This window comes from Struthio camelus, chromosome 1, assembly GCF_040807025.1.
Source record: "Struthio camelus isolate bStrCam1 chromosome 1, bStrCam1.hap1, whole genome shotgun sequence".
In the NCBI taxonomy this organism is placed as follows: Eukaryota; Metazoa; Chordata; class Aves; order Struthioniformes; family Struthionidae; genus Struthio; species Struthio camelus.
Genome location: NC_090942.1, coordinates 84,594,855 through 84,614,885, shown reverse-complemented (window position 1 = coordinate 84,614,885; position 20,031 = coordinate 84,594,855). Strand labels below are relative to the sequence as shown.

Genomic DNA, 20,031 nt, shown 5'->3' with positions numbered 1-20,031 from the left:
ATTGCCCTTTTAGCCTCCCTGACTGCAGAGCTCATATGGCTTTTCAGACTATTCTTGTAAGCAGTAGCTTTGTTGCTGTCACATTTGGCAGACTAAATGCAAATGAGCAGCCCCATGGTGTTTATGAGCAGAAAAAAGTTAATTGCTGAACTGAATCAGTTCCGGACTCTGTCTAGACCAGTCTTCTTGCTTCTGCAATGGTCCTACACATAAAAATTGTCTGGAAGGGGCAAAGAAGCTGTAGCTGAGGGATTATCTGTCTTCCACATTAACCCCAAACAGAAATATTTACCAAAAGCATGAGAATCACACCTCAGAATTTTTCCCTGGTATTTATTGTCCTCTTTGCTGTTGCTGTGAGATTCTTTCTGAACAACATTTCCTGGAAGAACTGTTTGAGGCTTTGTATAGTGGCTGATGCTCACAACCACAAACTTTTGTTTTGAGTCTCTGTACTATGGCCTTCTGCACTATGAATTCCTTCCTGAAGATCAGGACTTTTTACACTTGAAATACAGTACGTTAATTGACAGCCTATCTCTTCAGGCAGCCTAGCAGTGACTTCAGAATTGCTTTCCTACAGGGCAGTGCAATGCTGGGTGTGTTTTGAGCCTGCAGGGTGTCTTTCTCAACTAGGTGAATTGATGGCTTATGTCCAGCTTTCCCTCGTCACCTATGGAGAGATTGCAGAGGTCCAGGCAGGCAGACCCAAAAAGTTATGGGGATGTCCAGACAAAATGGAAGTAGAGGAATGCAGAAGATAGTTTATGGGTGAGTGGAGGGCTCAGGCAGGGCATGTATGATGAGTGTATTGTCTGAATGAGAATTTATGTTGGGGCTCAGATGGAACACTTGAGGGAGTTCAGGGTAAACTTATTTGCTATTTCTACCATCAAACAGAAGAGGTATATTATCTTCCAGCCTTAAAAGATGTGAATTTTCCAAAAAGTTTATCAGTGGGATACAAGCTGTATATTTCTGGAGGTATTAGCAGCTTTAGGTCACTCATAGATTCTATTGGTACATTTTTTCTAACAGAGCAGTGGCTGTAGTTTCCTTCCATGTCTGAAGGCCATAATGACTATAGATTTCTTGCTTATGTAACCAGAAGCTTTATGTTGTGGGAGGCAATAGAGAGTGAGGTGTTTCTGCTTCTGCAGAGTGCTTTGATTTGATGCAGAATTCATGGGCTCCTTTTGTGAAATGCCATTAGCTCTGACTCGGTTTGCCTCTTTGGTGTTCAAGAAGAAATTGTATTGGATAGTTGGAAATATATCCTACAGAGAGAATCGACCTGATTTTCCATAGGAGTTTCTTATCTATATAAGAAACTTAGCTTAAGCACCTGGGTTCAAGTGTTTCTGGACCTTAATCTCTGTGATATGAGTACCGTCACACTAGGTAACGGAATATATATTGTTGTTGGCTGTTTCATGCTGTCATCATCGTCATCACTGTATGTTATCAAAAGCTGTTTCTTGGTGAGGATGGCACAGTATTTCTGCGATAAGATTCCAAACTTTCCACGAGAAATTGCTTGCCCAGGCATAGTTCAGTGGCAGAATGGGATTCCTGTGTTGGGTGGGGAAAAAGTATTTATGAATTTTATGACGCTACTTACTACTGGGAACCTAGGGACTCCACCTGGCTTCTGTGGCAAACAACTCTCTATAGTTTTGATCGTGAATAACCTCTGAGAACGCAGTTCTACAGGTGCGCAAGACTCATTTTCTCCCTTTTTTCCATGACACAGCTGAAGCTCTAATAGCTATAGAGCTGGCATGTAATTAGCTTTTTGCCATAGTCTGTCCCTTTTACTGTATAGGTACTGCTATGATCCTCTTCATAAAGACCACCTGCTCCTACAACTCTATATTCCATGCAAACCTTTTCAAGTAATGCCTGAAGTAAAAGGATTAATAAGAAGGTAGCTCCTCCTTTCTTTCAGACTTTCTGTGGGAGTTTTGCAAATGAGCTAAGGAGGACTGAAATCTATCTTCATCTGTATTGTTGGAAAGGTGGCTGTTTCAGATAAGTGATTTTATAACCAGCACCATCTGCCTTGTTATTCTTTGTTTAACTTACTTTCAGTTCGCACCAATCCTCAGTCTTTAACGTGGTAACGTTTTTCCTACGTTAAGTCACTAGTGTCACAGCAGAGATGAGATCAATTCTGCTTCATCTCACTGATTAGCAAAATAGCTAAGGAAGCTTCTACCAACTAGAAGACCCTTCTCACATTCCTTACTTGAATCCCATAATTATCAACAATGCTGAGATATTCCAGGGTCTTACTTTCCTGCTTTAAAATTGTTTAACAATAAAAAATAATTACAGTATTTGTGCAAACATTTCAAGTATGCTGCGTAGAGTGTTTTTGTGTTCTTTATTCTGGGATAATAGTCACATGTTGCATCTCATCTCCATGTTTGTGTATTGAACAATATGCATTTCATAATGTATTATGGGCATGTCTGTTGTCTTTATGATGCTGTGCTACCAGTGGTGGGATTTAGGAAGACTTGCCCCAAAAGTACCATATGATGGATTTGATATGATGTGTGAGGTCTTCACTGTGGTCATGGTCATTGGACCAGTCAGATTTTGTTAATATTAAGCAACAGCTACGGTAAGTGTTACAAAGACAAATGGCTATGGTGGCTGCTTAAAGTACTCTCCTGACAAATTGTATCCAAGAATGTCCCATCCCCGAGGCTGGAAGCACAGCAAGACTGAGGGCAGCCTCTCGCTCTTCCCCCTCTCCCACCATATTTTCTCCTGTGGTGTGCAAAGCTGCCCCTTCACTGATAATCCTTGCAGACAGACCAGAAAAGTGCAAGGTGAAATATTTGTCCAGTCTAATGCTGCCAATGCACATTAGCAGATATAGTGTGAACAAACCTGGAAGACCTGATGATGCTGCAGGAATGGCTTGGTGCTCTGTGCTGCTGATGCTTTCCGTGACCCCGTGCACATTTGGTCTTAGTGGCTTTATTAGGATTGCCATTGATGGTTAGCAGCTCCCGGCTTGCCTGGTTGGGAAATTACCATATATTGTTCAGCTCTAGTACACAACTGGAGACTGATCAGCTGGCATGATCAAGGATCCACTTTCCCCTTTGAAAATGCTGATCTATCTGTTGCAGTGTCCAGGGTAAAAAGGCATGGAGGGAGCTTGTCCAGAGCAAGGCACACCACCTCTCTGAAATTAGTCCTTAGAAGCATTTATATCATGATTTCATTAAGCTGGGCATTGTAGAAATATTACAACACTCTAGACTGCACAGCAAATAGGATCAAGGTAAAGTTGGTGAGGATTTACAGTTCCCTTCTAAGACTGCAACCTACTCCAAGATGCAGCTTGAGACGCTGTGCTGTTGCTGTGAGCCTGTCCGGAGTTTCCATTTCTGTTCACGCTCATAAATCTAAGGCTGTGATTATAGCTGCTGCAGTAAGTCCAAGATGGAGGGTATTCTGTAAAAACTGTTTTGTAAATAATAGTGATCTGATATGACTGCCCAGCCGTCTGACCCCACTACACAAGAACTGTGTTTTCCTTGAGAAGCAGAACTTTGTCGGCTTTACGACGGCCACGGCCACCGCACATCCCCCTTGCCCTGGTGATCCGGGCGGAGCCTCCCCCAACCCGGCGCCAGAGGTGGAGCTCCCCGCTGCGGCGCTCAGCCGCTGGGCGGCGGCACCGAGCAGCCACGTGCGTCGCCTCGGAGCAGGCGGGCGGCGCCTGGGCTTGCGTCCGGGAGCCGGAGCCGGAGCCGGAGCCTGGGCGGTCCCTGCTTCGAGGGGGACCCCTCTGCAGCACGGCGCTGTGGCTGTTCTCCTGCCGCAGCGGGTGGAAGGAGCCGGCGGTGAGAGGGACCCAGCTGGCCCGGGGGTTGCTGAACTGAAGACACCTAATGCAGCGATACTTAACCTGCCTCAAGGCGTGATCTCCAAAATTACTGAGGAATCATCCCAAAGCTGTAGAGGACGAAGATTACGTTTTCCCCCGTTTTGATTACTGGAGCCATTCACGGATTCATTGAATAGTGAAAACCAGGAAACCCTCCGGACGCTGCCCAGAAAAGCCTCCGGCCGTCTCTCAGTGAGCAAGCTGGTTTCAGCCACGCGGGCAGCAGGCCGGGGGAGCCCTGCAGACATGGAGCGGCGCGGGGCCGGCGCGGCGAGGAGCGCGGGCCCGGGCCGGCGCGGCGCCGCGGCCCGGCCGCCCTTGGCGCCACGTGGCGGCGGCGCCAGGCGGCGCCGCGCGGCGCGGCGGCGGCCCGGGGCAGCGCGGGCTGGCGGCTTGTCGTCGTCGTCGTCGTCGTCCTCCTCCTCCTCGTCCTGGTCCTGGTCCTCGCCCTCGTCCTCTTCCTCATCCTCGCCCTCGCCCCGCAGCAGCACCCGCGTCGGTCTAGGGCGTCGCCCCGCCGCCTGTCGTTTGAGCCAGGACAGACGCGGTTGGCGCCGCTCGCCCGGGTGAGCAGCTGCAGCCCAGAGCGGGGCCGGGGCCAGGGGGACCGGTGGGGGGGCTGGGGTTCCCAGGAGGGCGCGTGGCGGGGAGCCCAAGGACGGGGAGGCTTTGGGGTCCTCGTCTCGCGGTGTCCCCCTTGTGCTTTCAGGGCTTTGCAGCATGCAGCCTTGCGCTTCCTGCCCGGCTGGAGCCCGTCCTTATTTGCAGCGTGCCCATCTAATGCCACGTTGCATGCTCTTTGGTGCTGCTTCAATTTTTAGCAGTTTGTTTTCTAGCCTGTTATGTAGCAGGACAAAGATTTCTGCCCTATCCTTCACAATTCCTTTGCAGCCCCAGATCCCGCTACCCTCCCATTTTAGCGTGTGAGGTGTTTGCAGAGCAGAACTGGCTGTACAGCAGGGAGCCTGGCCCAGGAGAGCATGCATGCGGAGTTGCAGCTGCCTGCATGCCTGCCCTAGTAGTCCTCAGGAGAGCAGCCAGGTGGCAGACAATCCAAGGAGACATTCGTGGCTTTGTTGCTGGAGGACCTACCATACCAGTCAAATCAGAAATGTGCAAAGTAGTTTATGGCAACTTGTTGCAGAGATGCACAATTGCTGTTCAAGGCTCTGTTGCTTCATGGCTTTGGGTCCCTGGAGATACGGATAGTGCAACGTGGGTGGAGGTGGCATGACCTATTGGATCACTTGTCAGTTCCCAGTGATGACCTGCGGAACAGTACTCCCTTTTGTGGATCTGGTTGAGATGGTGAGGGTAAGGCTGTAGAAACACTTCATGTTCCAGTATGCACTGGAAGGCATGAAGTGTTCTGGGGCAAAGTCATCCTTTACCACGTATTGAATAAATGAATCAAATGGACAGGGAGCTTGTTGTGGAATCTATATCCATGGAGATATTCAAAACTTGACTGGACATGTCCCTGAGCAACCTGCTCTTAACTGGACCTGCTTTGAGCAGGAGGTTGGACTAGAGACCTCCTGAGGTTCCTTCCTACTGAGATGATTCTGTAATTGTTTGAAGCGTACTGCTCTACTTCTTCGAGTACCTTTAACATATGTCATTTTTATAAAGACAACTGAACCAAGAAATTCCTCTGTTCACTTATTTGGGTTCAGCTGTGACTTAAGTTGTTACAGTTTGGTAAACTCCTAGTAGACTTGAACCATTTCCTTTGGCATAGCCTTCCTTGCTTAATTCTGTTTGCAATAGGAGTAGAATCTAGTTTTCCTTAGGATGATTTTGTGAGTCACTGGCACTGTCAAGATTATTATCAGATGAGAACATTAGTTCCCCAAGAATGGGAATGGCCTTGAGTTTAACATGCATTTTTTTCAGTGGCAGTGCTGGGTACAGAGTCCCAGACTCCCCTTCCTCTCATCTGCTCTTCCCTAGCATCCTTCCCAGTGAACTCAGCCAGCTAGCTGTGTACTTGGCCACATGATGATATAGCTGAAAACATAAGTGCTATAGCTGAAAAATAACTTTTGCCCTGTTTCAGCTGGTTTGATTTCCTGATTTGGATCAGGCTGCAAAATTATTGGTACTGGTGACAAAAGAGTAGGGCTGCGCAGCTGATGGTGAAGGCTGAGAACTTTTTAAGCTTTCATAAGTGGTACTACCTAGAACATATCACAAAACCATACTCTATAGCTCGTTACATGTGTGAGTCAACGTACCAGCTCACCAGGACAAAACCGGTCTCCCTTGTTTTGCACGCACCTGCGTTCCCATGTAGTTCCCTCTCTTCCCCCGTTTCTCCTCATCTGTCACTCAGCTGATTGCAATGTAAATTCCTGCAGGTCGCTAACACAGAAGAACAAAACAAAACAAACAAAAAAAACCCACCTTACTTTTTCTAGGTTAGTTTCCTAGAAGCCAGAACAGCCTGAAGGTAAGCGGCAAGAACAGGGAAGGAAATAGGATGAAGGCATAGGCTCTCTTCTTTTTGGCAGGAGGAGCAGTTAAATTAGCTCATGTCCTATCGTGAAACCATGTTCTTAGCCACTTCAATTAGTTTTACCCTTTAATTTCTGTATAAATAAGGAAATACAGAAGGAAAAAAAAATCTTTGTTAAAGGATCAATAGGCTCTTCCTGCCCATACCATTAAATGTAATCTGGGAGTTGTTTTTTACTGTTCTTTTTACAGTGGTTATTCCAAAGGCACTCTTTACTTTGCATTTTGAAACATAAATGAAGTAAATGAACATCACCATGCTAGTGTGACTTCCAGGTTGTCTTTGCCTGGCCTCAAACTATAGCTTGAGCTGTATGTTAAAAGGATATGTCTAGATCACTAGTGGATATCCAGGTCCAAAGGAGGGATTGTCTGGGTCCTGTTGTCACAAAACGAAGGTGAATCTCTTCACTTTTTTTTTGTGTGTGACGGACAAGGGGAGGACGCGTCCAAAGTGTGCTTCACTTTACATGCTTTCTTTATTAAGTGCAATGCCCTAGCATTTTCAGTTTCTATGCTTCTCTGTGGCCTGCCAATCTGCTCACAACTCTCTTGGATTTATTTTTTTTTATCTAGATTTGCTTATAGAAGGTGTTTATGTGCCTTTTCCACTTCCTTCCAGTTCACTCGCCGTGGGTGGTAGCTCAGCTTTACTACCTACTATCCCTGAAAGGTCCGAGAAGCGGGGTGCAGATCCGGACCACAGAAAGCATGGTCGGAAAGTAACTTTTAGTAACGTCAATTTGAGGAAGACAGTGGATCCACCTGCTTCGTCCAGCTGCTTAGAAATGAGAGTATCATCAGGTGAGATTAGCAGAGAAGTTGCTGTGTAGCAGTACTTATTAGCTGCCATCACTGTAAGTAGAAGTTGCAGTACTGTATTTGGCAGCATATGTATATACTTGAGCCTCTTACAGCTCATGCATGTCTTCCGCCTCTATTTGTAGCTGAGACATATGTGCAAAACCCTACAAAGAAAAAGAGAGGTGAAAGATACAGCCGAAGCGGCCGGCGCCTCATCCCTCCTTTGCAGTACTGGTGTGGAGAACGGCAAGTTTGGGATCGGGCAATGATTGTTAGAGTAGAAGAAGGTGGAACAAACTATTTAGCTGAAAGAGTGGTAAGATTCCTTTTAATTCAGTTACTGAACTTCCTTCGTCATTTCCCTAATAGGTGGTGGGTCTTGGTAGAACATGCTCCTCTTTTTCAGCCTGTAGTTGTGATGTTCCAGTCATAAGAACTTGCAGACTTATAAAAGCTTTAATTTAGCTTAATTCGTTGGAGAAGCTGGAGTGAAGAGACTGGTTTCAGTACGTTTACCGTAGAGCTTATGAGGACAAGGAAAGGACGACGAACAACTAGAATTAGATACCCAAGTTTGTTTTCTAATACTAGGCAGTGTAAATATCACCCACCACGTCATTTTTTTTCTGTAAGCTAGTGGATGTGCAGCACTGAAGCACTTCTATACTGTTATCCAGAAAAGGTTTTGTTCTTTAATGTGGCAGGCATTCAGTGTTTTTTGTTGTTCTTTCTCTTTGACTTGCAGGCTTCTGAAAGCAAGGAGACTAGCTCAAAAACCCGTTATCACACTCTTATAAAACGGAAAAAAACAAGAGGAGCAAAAGAACAAACTGGGTGCCATAATCCAGGTAAAGAGATTATGACTTAATTACGTGATTATCTCTGCCTCTTGAGTAATAATCTGAATCCTTTTTACAGATTTTCAGAGTTGAGACTTTGCAGTCTTACTCCTTGATACAGAGTAGCTCTGTGACTGACCGTAGGCTTGAAATCAGTATCATCATATTCCATTCCTGTCTGTCTTGGTAGTTCTATGAGCTTAGGGAAAAAGCTTATGAGATTTGCTGCATGCTTCTGATTCACTCCTCTCCTGGCCTATGGCTGCCAAGGATTACTAATGCTAAGGAGCGGTGTGTTTGAGCCTGTGCAGTGTGTGTGTGAAACTACTCCTGCCTTGTGCATACACAATTCATTTAGCATAAAGACAGGTCTGTCTGTGATATCAGATGAAGGAGTATGACCTACTTTCTTAGATTAAAACACAGATGTTATATTAAATTCCCCTTGTCAAAGAGACTACAGAAATCCTAAAATTTGTCCTTCAAGTAATGCACAAAAATGAGAACCAGGAGTTGGCCTGTCATAAACCTGTTCTTACCCTGCTTTACGTTCCAAAAATACTTTCTATATGAAAGCATATAAAAGCGTGTGAAAGTGTTTGGAATGCAGACGGCAAGCTTTCCTACCCAAACCTGCCAAGTGTCCCAAAGTATCTCCTTCCCTGAGATAAGAGGAAGCAGGAGGATGAAGAAAGCAGTGAATGAATGTGCATTAAGAAAGGATCCCATTCAACAGACAAAAAATAGTGTTTCCTCTGGGATGCAGTCAGAATAGTGAGGGTAGAAATATACAGACAGGCACGGTGAAAGGAAAGGAGAGAGCTGTGTGTAAAAAATAAATAACTATATCAATATTGAAGAAAGGAAATTGATAAGATGGGAAAGAATATCTGGAGTGAGGCAGGTGTTTGTTAAAGCTGAGGTGAAGAGACTGCTCCAGCTTTTCCCTCTTAAATGAGCATAGGGCAGAGGTTTTCAGTCAGAGATGTGGACGGCTGTAAGTTGCTGTGAGTCCCTTCTTTGCTTTGTTATATGGCTATTTGCAGAGCCTGGCGACTAGCTGGTTGCTCTCTGCAGTTCTTCCTCTAGGCAAAAGACGGAGGAAGAAACTATCCTATTTCCTCGATTTGGAGCAATTTCTTCATCACAGCTCAAGATCATGAGAAATTGAAGGATGAAATAGGAGGGGGACCCCTCTCTCCATCACTTTTTATTCGTTGCTTGTGAAAGCAATAATTGCGGCTCTTTGATCCAGCATATTGGAGTTCTGCACCCTGTCACAACTAAAACTCTTTCTTGATCTTGGTTTGTATTTTTGTTATTGTTGTTCTCTGATTCTCCCCTCCCATTCCAGGTTCACCAGGAGTAAGTGGTGTTAACGTGCCTTCCCCGATTTACACTGATTTGCCTAGCACTGAAGATACTATCTCTCTACCCACCTGTCTTCCTAGTAAACAGTGTGTCCAACAGGAGAGTCAAGATAAAAAGACATACAAAAAAGTAGTTTTTGGTGATGTCATGTCCCAGAATACAGTGAAAGAGGACTTTGACTCATCTACTAGCTCACAAGAGCCTGTACGTTCAGAAGAAATCAATGGAGCAACTTACTCAGCTGGAGACAAGAAGTTATTTTCTTCTGGTAATCAGGATCTGTCAGAATTAGAGAGCAAAAAATATATGGAGAAAAACCAACAAGAAAGCAATAGTCAGATGAGGAGGATCTTAGAAGTACTGGGTAGTATAGTGGAGGGACAAATTAAAATGCAGGATACCTTGAATAAGGTTCAGTTGTGCTTACAGCAAAACAAGAAGGTAGCCACAAGCCTCCTCGGTATGCCAGAAAAGAGCTGATGTGCTTCAGCTAGAGATAAAGGAGCTTGAATTAAGGTCTGTCAAGGCATGATTCTATACCTAGAGCAAAAAATATATGTAAAAATTGTGCCTGTATCCCCAAGAAGTTATCTAAAGCGAAGCAAAAGAGTAAGTGACTGAAGAAGTAAGAGGGCATGCTGTTGATTCATCTGTTTTCTATTTCATCTGGTTGTAGAAAAGCATTTTGTGTTCCTTGTGCTAAGTTCTGAGATCCTTTTTCTAAACTGGCCCATCAAAGGGCGCAGCACTATTTGTTAGAGTGGTTTACAACTAGGATTAGTTGTGTGTTTTCTTGAACTCTGAAAAAAGATAGAGTGGTACTTCTGTGTTCTTATTTTCTGCCTGGAGTTGCATTTTGGCTGGAGAAATTAAAGCAGAAAACCTCAGCACATAGTGGGCATGTGTTTGCACATGGCCACACCAAGAAAATGCAGAGTAAATGAAGGTTTAGAAAAAACTGACCTAATGAGGCCAAGGAAGAGAAAGGGTTTTGCAGGTAGAACAAAGTCTTTCTCTGAATATGTCTCAATACTAGTGCTTCAGAATAGCATATAGAGATAGGTAGTGACTTTTGACAATATGAAGCACCTCCACAGCTCCTGATCAGCCGTGAGAACCATGTATGCATAAGCAGTTGAGGACAGTTCGTTGGCTTGTCACTTTTGGATGTTTTCTAAACACTACAGAGACCCTTCTCATCTCAGGTTGCTGCCCTTGAAGAAGTTTGTCTTTACTTTAGAGTGTCTTTAATGTGTACTACTTTGCAGCAGTATTGCTTCAGCATAAAAGGACTTGGCCTTGTAGGCTTTGCATCACTTTCAGCACTTCACAGTTGGCTCACTGCCTTCATTGCTAGGCGCAGTGTGTGTTACTTCAGAGAGCCGGGCCTGCAGAGTACAGTACGGCTATTTCTGAGCACAACGTAACACTGGTAAAACATACTGACTGCAGTATGTAGGAGCATATTGACTGCAGAATGTACTAGCTGTCAGCATAGCCTGCCATAGCTCCCGAGTAATTTAGTTTTTCTCTTGGAGCTCCAGAGAAGTCCTGCCCTTCCCTTTTGTTTTCCAGTGCATCCATTCAAGGCAGTTGCGCACAGCAGTTCATCCATCATTGCCATTCTGTTGTGACTTTCAGATGTTGGTCCAGCTGTTGCTTTGGAAAGAGTGGCATTAACAAATGCATTGTTACCGCTTGGAATAGTGCAAGCGTAGTTTGCTCTGTGGATGATTTCAGTTGGGCTGGTCCAGTGATTGAGATGTTTGAGATTTCATTGTTGGAAGGAATATGGAAGGCTTTTTACCCTTGTACGTTGTATTCTGTACTACCAAATCAAGTTTAACGTTTTGGCAAAAGGACTGTATCTTAGTTTGGTTACATGTCTTATTGAGGGAGTGGTTATGCCTTTATTCAGTTATCATTCCTCTAGAGTTGGGAGACCCTCTGTTCTTTTTTGCATTGGCAGTATGGTGTTTCTTTCAAACATTTAAAAATGTATGTTTTGTGACTTAAAAACTGTTGTCATAGATCACTCATGCATTGTATAATAAACCAGTTGTTCAAAACCTGATTGAGTTGCTCCTTGAATAGCAGACAGGGAATGCGTGAGACTGTTTTTCCACGTCCCTACACTGGGAGCTTTAGGGAAAGGCACAGGATGTGATGTATCTGTCCATCCTCTGTGGTGAAGGATATAACTTAGGAAAGTACAAAGACCATGTCATGACTCAGAATCTGATGTTATGCACCTGTGTTCTCTACATGTGTTTAGCAATATGTATCAATAATTTTGCTAGGCAATAAGTAGATTTAAAAAGTGAAAAGTTAATTCATGTGGTTTGGCATGTTTGCCTGTATACATTTTGCTCCAGACATGTTTCATATTATAATATAAAAAAAAAAAAGGGGGGGGTGGGGGGGGGGGAAAGCCCCATAGTCTCAAAATGGGATAACATAAAGCCAGGAAATGGCACCAATTTCTGAAATACTCCTGAAAGTTTTGACCCATCTTAATGTATATGGATGAGTCAGTGATCATCACACTGGAAATTTTTTTTTAAATAAGATCTTGCCTTTTTTCATGTTCAGAAACTATTAAGAAGTTGTTGTTGTTGTGCAAGGATCCTATCTAGTTTTCATCATTCTGCCTATGCAGTCTGCTTTCACATCGGTATGTATTCAGACTGGTGGTCTAGTTTCTTGACTCGTTTGTGGCCATTGTAAATAAGCTGGCTGAAATCAAAGCACGGAACTATATATGCTTTTGATTTCATTTGTTATATGTTCTTTGCTGAAATTCTTTGAACACATTTCAGCTCAGCAATTGAAAAATAGTTGAACTGTTTGAAAAAATGGAAAAAGTTTCATGGAATAGAAATGTCCTTTGCTAGAAGACTGTGAAATGCTGTGTTCTCCACTAGCTCTGTAAATCAGTGTGCACCTTGCACAAGCAGTTAGTGACTCTGAAGGCATCTCATCTGAGCTAGCAACTGATGGCAAAGATGCATCAAAGGCGGCGAGAAGCTGGCTGTCTAAGGATGACATATGGTCACATGTATGTTTTCAGAGTAACACAGACCATCACTAAAAACAACTCCTTATTGAATTTACTTTAAAATCACTATGTATGTATGAAATGCCTTTTCAAAATAATGCTTGTAAAATATAAAAATTTCAGTGCCAATAGAAGAGCATAGTTATGGATATGGATGTTGTTTGGCAAACCTTGAGATTGTGGCCTGCAATCATTGAATTGTTCCAAAACATAAAGAAGCACTACTGATGTGTTTAATCACACAAAAGATCAAATCATATCTTTCTATAGCCCTGGTCCAGTGAGTTTGGCAGGGAGAGAGAGGTGAGCGGAGCTCCAGTGGAGGAGCTGTAACTCAGCACAAGAAGCTTCTGTGAAATTACATTGATCCTGCGTCACCGAAGAAAGATAATTCTTCAAACTTCAGAGACTGACAGTTGTCACAGATTCTTTGCTGGGATAGACAGAGCAGTGGTGTGATCTGCTGTGGAGACATGAATTGTCAGGTTGGGACTCTGTAAAAGCAGGTTTTTGAGATTAATCCTATTTCCATTATTAAATGCAAATTTCTTTGGTGGACAAGTTAAGAAAATACATGAGATCTGTCTTCATGCAAGTGAGTTCAGATCATCTTTCAAAGATGATGAGTGTCAGGTAATATGTGAACTTCAGTGGATGCCATAAGTTAGTGACAATGTGACCTTTAAAGGTTCTAGATCACAAAAGAGTCTTCCTCAGTGGAAAAATAAAAGAATCTCTAAATTCACTTAATTATGTCTTATGCTTGGTCTCATAAGCAGCTGAAGTGATGAGGTAGCTTGCCATCCTCTCGTGCACATCAGCTTTTGTGCTCTTTGGATCCCTTTCAGACCCCCCTTCCCCCCCCCCCCAAAAAAAAAAAAAAAAAACCACCAATGCTCTGTTTTCCTGGATTAATTTTCTGCAGAGCTAGTGAGCTGTACTGGCTTCCACTTCCAATGGTGAGGAGCTCTTGGTGTGGCTCATAGCATTTCCTGAATGTGTCTTTATCTTTCTAGTAAAACCATTAACAGTGTGTGAAATTCACCTGCAGGTTTTCTAGTAGAACTCTTAAAGGATGTTTGTAACAGCCTCTTCTGTTTAAAAAAAAAAAAAAAAAAAAACATAGTTCATTTGCAGATTGAAGAATTTTTTTGTGTCCACTTATAGCAGTGTTTGGATGAGAATATAAACTCAGAAGAGAGAATCTTCGAAGACTTTAAACTGTTAAAGTGAAGAGCTCTTTCTTCAATAGTAATTGCAATGAAATGAGCTAGCTTGTTTACAATAATAGGGTATGAAAGATTTTTCTAGTCCTTCCTTAAAGCCCTGTCCTTGGGCAGGAAATACGTATCAGTTTTGTTTAACCACTCAAATTTGTTTACATTCAAATTCTTTATGCTTGAGACATAAGATTCAGCAGAGAGCAGAAAAGACACAGAGACTAGAGTCCTGACAATTATATTTTACAAAATGTTTCTTTAAACTGTAAAGGGGCAAGACAGCTGATGGTAGGTAGGGCTTAGTATGTCAGAGAGCAGAGCTCTTGGCTGTATACCTTCCATTTCTTTGAAGGACATATTAATAGTGAGCCAGGAGAGCAAATCATTTTAACAATCAGAGTAAATTCCTTCAGCATTTTTTCTCCATGTTTATGGAACATTCAGTTGCTTTGCAAGCCTAATTGATGTGTCAGAACTTTGACATAATTGTAATCCCTTTCTGTATGGGTATACTAGGTAGCAGAGCGCTCTCATTTTCCAAGCATTAGGCTTTAGGTCTGGAGTGGATGTTTATATTTCCTTTATGTTGCTGACTCAGGCATCTAATTTTTATAGAAGACTGGTGTCCAGACGCAGCCTTGTGCTTTACAGCTCCTGGTGGCTAGCCCAAAATATTTCATATCCTATCCTAATGCGCCCAGTTCTTTTTGCATACTATGTGGGAAGCTGTGGTTCTCTGGCTTAAACTGGAAGCCAAGAGCTACGCAAGCCAGCACTGCCCAGATGTGCATATTCACAGGATGCACTATGAGGATGCATTCATGCCTTAACATCGAGGCAATTTAACCACGGCAGTATGGGGGCTGTATTTTAATTAGCCCTTTCTTATACTGGACGATTTAACTGCTGCTTCAGGTATATGGCTTTTGAAGCTACCTGAGGCTTTGGCTGTACATTATAAAGCAGGGTTCTGGATTTAAGTCTTAAGTCCAGCTTTGTTATTTACATCTTGTTTAGTAGTGATAGTGGTGGACGGATTGCTTGCCGAAGCTTTGGGCAGCCCCTGTGCATTCTTTGTGTTGTCTGTGAGTCAGCACAGATGCTGGACTCTGTATGTCAGTTCAGTGGTCCAAGAAAACACTAAAAGTATTTAAAAGGGAAAAACAGGCATTTAAACACAGTGCAAAAGTAAGTGAATGAAATTACAGGGTAGAGCTGACAGTGTGTGTGTCATTGCTAGTTCTGTACCATTACAATGCTGTCAGCAGTATCTCCTAAGAGATGATTCTTTGCAGCACAGGTAGCTGCACTACTTGGCTCTGTCATATGTTGCTGCTGCAAAGCCCCTGACCACTCCTCACACAAGGAAACGGTGCAGAAAGTGGAATTACAGGATAGTCGTATAGCGGTCTTTTATTCTTATATTATTCTCTGTTATTTGCAAGGAAGAATGAGCAATACACTAAAAAAGGAAGAAGCAAAATCAGACTGATGAAAACATGGACAATGTCATTATATAGCTTCTGTGGATCCAGGACTTTGTTCATACAGTACTGGAAGATGCATAATCTGCAGAGATGCTGCAAAGCAGGATCATAGATGGTTCCTAGTAATTGAAATGACTAAAGTGCATGAGAGAATTTATTTCATATGTAACAAACTTCATTGCATGTAGAACATCAGTCAGTGCAGGGAAAGCAGGGCAGTGGGAGACATCAGAACAGCTGTTACTAATCCTCATACACCTCATCTCTTGGTCTGAAAACTTATTCTATACTTGCTCTTCTTCTGCTATTCTATACTTGTTCTTCTGCCTACAATATGTGGACGCAACATAGGTGATTTCTCTCTAATAAAATAATTTATCTTCAAATAATATTCAAAATTCCAAATTCAGAAATTCCCCAGTGCTTAACATCAAAGAGCAAAGCACCTAATCTCGCCTTCTGTTAGCTCTCTCAATGGAACATCTCATACCATGGGTACCAAACGTGAAATTTTTGGAATCCAAGATGATTGTAGTTAGAGCTTTCACAGAATCAACATAGCTTCTCAGCTTGCCAGAGATGGTGGTCCTGGTTTCTTTACTGTCTCCCAAATGGGCCAGCAGCACTGTCGCATCTAAAGCTGAGAAAGAATAAGCAACCAGTAAAGATGGCAGAACTGTTTGAGGCACTTTACTGTGTCATCTCTTGTCAGAATCCAGCCTCGCCCAGAAAGCCCATCAGTATGATTGCTTGCCACTGCTGACTTTGAACTGAAGCAGCTCAAAGTGTTCCAGAGATCACAGCTAACTTGACAGAAAGACAATTGTTCTAAATATCCCGTTCATGGTATTTTCTCTTTCCTGTTGCTGAGGGCCACTAGTAGGGTTATTTGGAAACTACAGCGATACCACTTTTCATAAAACAAAATCCAATCTCTGCCTCCCAAAGTCAATTAATTTTAGAAAATTTTAGTCAGAATTCCAGACTGACTTTTAAGAAAATACATAAATATGCTAGTAGAGGGATAGTTCATATGTTATTTCTTGCTATTCTAGCAGCACCTGATAATTCACTGCATCTCTTTATACCTTGTCTACCTAGGTGTAATGGCTTCAGAGTTGGAAAGAAGCAATCCAGAAGTACAGAGAGAATAGGAGCTGGAAGCAGGGATGAGGGTTCACCAGAAAGATTATACTGAGCTTTGTCATAAGTGTTGAATGGACACAGTAAGAAACAGGGAGTCAAGAGCAGGTGTTGTATGCCCAGGGCTGAGCACAGCTGGATCAGTTAGGATACACTGGGAGGAAAAAAATGCTATGAGTATCTTGGCAAGAATCACAATCAAGGAAATTAAAGTTTTAGGAGGGAAACAGTGAATAAAGGCAAGGACTTTAAAAGTCCTCTAGAAACTATTCTATACACGCAACTAAGCAGCAAAGCAGTGTCTACTAACAAAAAGCAAGTACAGTGGAAAGTGGATGAATAGCAGCCAAATGTAAGCAGAGCAGAAAGAGGAGAGAAAACAACAGAGAGATGGTGGGGGGGTTTCATGCTTTTGTCTTTTTATGCTGAAAGCTCTCTGGATGCAGATCTTTCTTACACATCTGAACTGCGCACATGCTTTGGATGCAGCATTCCTGTGTTTCCATTCAAAGCATCAAGCAAAGCATGCTTCGAATGCTCTCTCATAGCATGGAATTTATTTTCTGCAAGCAATTTTGGGCTTTTGCAAGTCAGTAGTGACTTTAGGGACTGTTGGCTCAGCTACTACCTGCTGGCTTGTGTTTGACCTGGAAGTGAAGGCAAGCCAAAGTGGAGAGTGCAGAGGGAGAAGCCAGGCACTCTCACATCTCCCATTTGGCTCCCTCTCTCCCTTGCCCCAGTGTGACTACAAGTGAGTACCTGACCTTATCTCCTAGACTACTGACTGAAAAGGGGAGCCATCCCCTCCTTCTGCAATTTTGTACTCTGAACAAATTGAGTAAATAATGTATACCCCAAATAAATAAAAAACACCATATTTCAACTGAAAGGTGATGGAATAACTTTGACTGCTCAAGTGTCTTGCTTTTGCTTTTACAAAATGTCCTTCCTTCTTTATAAAAATAAATAAATAAAAATAACCAGGCTTAATTCATGTGTCTCCTACCATGACGTGTCTATAGCATTACATATTCATGCTGTAGTTTGTCTTCAAGCAAGAAATAGAAATACAGTATGACACCATTAGATTCTAGCCCAGCTCTCTGCCTCACCTGTGCTTCTGTTTGTGAGGTTTCTGTCTTCTGTTGGTGTGTATCTCCACTGTAATCCCCTTTAGTCACTGTATTTAACATCCATCCATAAGGGCCCTGAATGCATCCTGCAGTCTCCTGCTATTTTGGCTGCCCAGGCTCATGGCCAACCTGGAAAGACCACTGCTGGTGACCTTGAAGAAAGCTGTTGTGAAGAAAACTAAAGGCCTCAGTGAGGGCTGCCCCCCCACCTTCTTCTGGGAGCTGTTTTAAGCTGAGGGTCTTGCCTGAGCTACAGCTGCAGCTGCATCACAGCCATGCCTGAGCTTGTGCCTGTGCCTTGGCCAGGTAGCCTGTTGATCTGGGCCCTGACCCTGACCTGTGCACTAACTTCCCAGCTTGACATCAGACCTGTCTCGTCACTGTGGACCTGCCTGGCAATAACTGGGCTGTGCCTGACCCTAGTTACTGTCTCCAGACCTGATCTTGAACTCGACTTGCTGACCAGACTTCTTGACTTGACTTTGCACGTACCTTGGATTTGTCTGAGCATCAGGGCTTGGGGCTGAATCTGACTACCACCCTGAGGCCTGCCCTGCTCACCTTGTTTGAGTTGTGTGGGATGGGGCCCAGGCCATTGAGGCCACTGCCTTTCTGGCTGTGTTGTCATGCTCACCTCCCAGCTCCTCTCCCTTAGGTAGAAGCTGGCCCTCACTGCTCCCTGACACTGTCTTTCAGGAAAAAATGATTTTCAGTTTCCAAGTTCTACTCTCTATCCCCACTCATCAGTTTTCCTCTTCCTGATTCTTATTCAAACTAATTTTTGTCAGAAATGTCTACTATCAAGTAATGGAGGCCTGTAGCTAGTGGTGTCCCCCAGGGGTCAGTCCTGGCTCCAGTCTTCTTCAATGTATTCCTCGATGACCTGGAGGAAGGCACAGAGTGCACTCTCAGCAAGTTTGCTGATGATACTAAACTGGGAGGGGTGGCTGACACACCAGAAGACCATGCTGCCTTTCAGAGGGACCTGGACAGGCTGGAGAGCTGGGCGGAGAGGAACCTCCTGAAGTTCAACAAAGGCAAGTGCAGGATCCTGCACCTAGGGAGGAATAACCCCATGCAGCAGTACAGGCCGGGGGCTGACCTGCTGGAAAGTAGCTCTGCTGAGAAGGACCTGGGAGTGCTGGTGGACAACAAGTTGACCATGAGGCAGCAATGTGCCCTTGTGGCCAAGAAGGCCAATGGTCTCCTGGGGTGCATGAGGAAGAGTGTTGGCAGCAGGTCGAGGGAGGTGATCCTGCCCCTCTCCTCAGCCCTGGGGAGGCCTCACCTGGAGTGCTGTGTCCAGTTCTGGGCTCCCCAGTACATGGCACTACTGGAGAGAGTCCAGCGGAGGGCTACAAAGAGGATGAAGGGACTGGAGCATCTCTCCTCTGAAGAAAGGCTGAGAGAGCTGGGCCTGTTCAGCCTGGAGAAGAGAAGACTGAGAGGCGATCTCATCAACGTGTACAAGTATCTGAAGGGGAGGTGTCAAGAGGATGAGGCCAGCCTCTTCTCCACGGTGCCCAGCAACAGGACAAGAGGCAACAGGCATAAACTGAACCACAGCACGTTCCATCTGAACCTGAGGAAAAACTTTCCTGTGAGGGTGACAGAGCACTGGAGCAGGTTGCCCAGAGAGGTGGTGGAGTCTCCTTCGCTGGAGATATTCCAAAGCCGCCTGGACGCGATCCTGGGCAATATGCTCTAGAGGTCCCTGCTGGAGCAGGGGGGTTGGACTGGATGATCTCCAGAGGTCCCTTCCGACCTCAACCATTCTGTGATTCTGTGATTTTGTCATCTTTGCAAGACAAAGGTCCCTGCATAGATGAGGGTTCTCTCTGTCTCTGGAGTTGGCATGGAGTTTCTGTGTTAGGATACACTGTCAATGACTCTGGGATGCTTGTTCTACTACGGTCTGGTGTGTACTCATTTAGGGATCATTTACCTCTCTTTGTCAGCTATTTTTGACTGTGGAAGTAGATAATATTTGATTCCCCCTACAGTTTTGCTGAGGAAAAAAACAAATGGCTTGTGCTGTTACTCTTATTTTTTTATTTATTTGCTTATTTTTTGAACTAGAAATGCTATAAGAGTAAAATCTGGTCTAAAGAAATTCCACTGGAGTTCTTCTTGCAGTCAGAGAAAGGAGCAGGAAGCCTGTTCTTAAAGAGCGGGACTGGAAAGGTTCAAATCCGATCACAGTTTTTCTCCTTGCTGCTGTCTTTTTTCTGTTAAATGCATATGAATAAGAATCAAACCATTTGAACAATCAGAATTAAAATAATTTTCAACTGCATTCATTGTGTATTTGTTTCCATGCATCTTCTGATACAACATAAGCTTTCATGAAGACTAGGTGGAGAATGCCTGAACTTCAAATGAAAAGGTACACCACCCTTGTATAGGTCCACAGAGTGTTTATTTATAATGAAAACCTATCAAACTTCATAAATACTTAAGAAAAAAGGGACAACCTTTCTTCACCTTTTCCCATCCTTTGTCAACAACTTATCTACCAAAGATATATGAGTCAACTGATTTTATTTAGG

At 43.7% G+C, this 20,031-nt stretch overlaps 1 protein-coding gene across 1 annotated transcript; it reads left to right on the top strand.

The window, feature by feature from the left end:
- The first annotated feature begins 4,267 nt into the window (after nt 1-4,267).
- Nucleotides 4,268-11,506, top strand: LOC104144396 (uncharacterized). Its single transcript, XM_068954292.1, has 5 exons — nt 4,268-4,476; nt 7,050-7,231; nt 7,375-7,547; nt 7,977-8,079; nt 9,425-11,506. Exons 2-5 carry the CDS (start codon nt 7,216-7,218, stop codon nt 9,919-9,921), a joined length of 789 nt encoding a protein of 262 aa, XP_068810393.1. The 5' UTR covers nt 4,268-4,476; nt 7,050-7,215; the 3' UTR covers nt 9,922-11,506.
- Nucleotides 11,507-20,031: the final 8,525 nt, after the last annotated feature.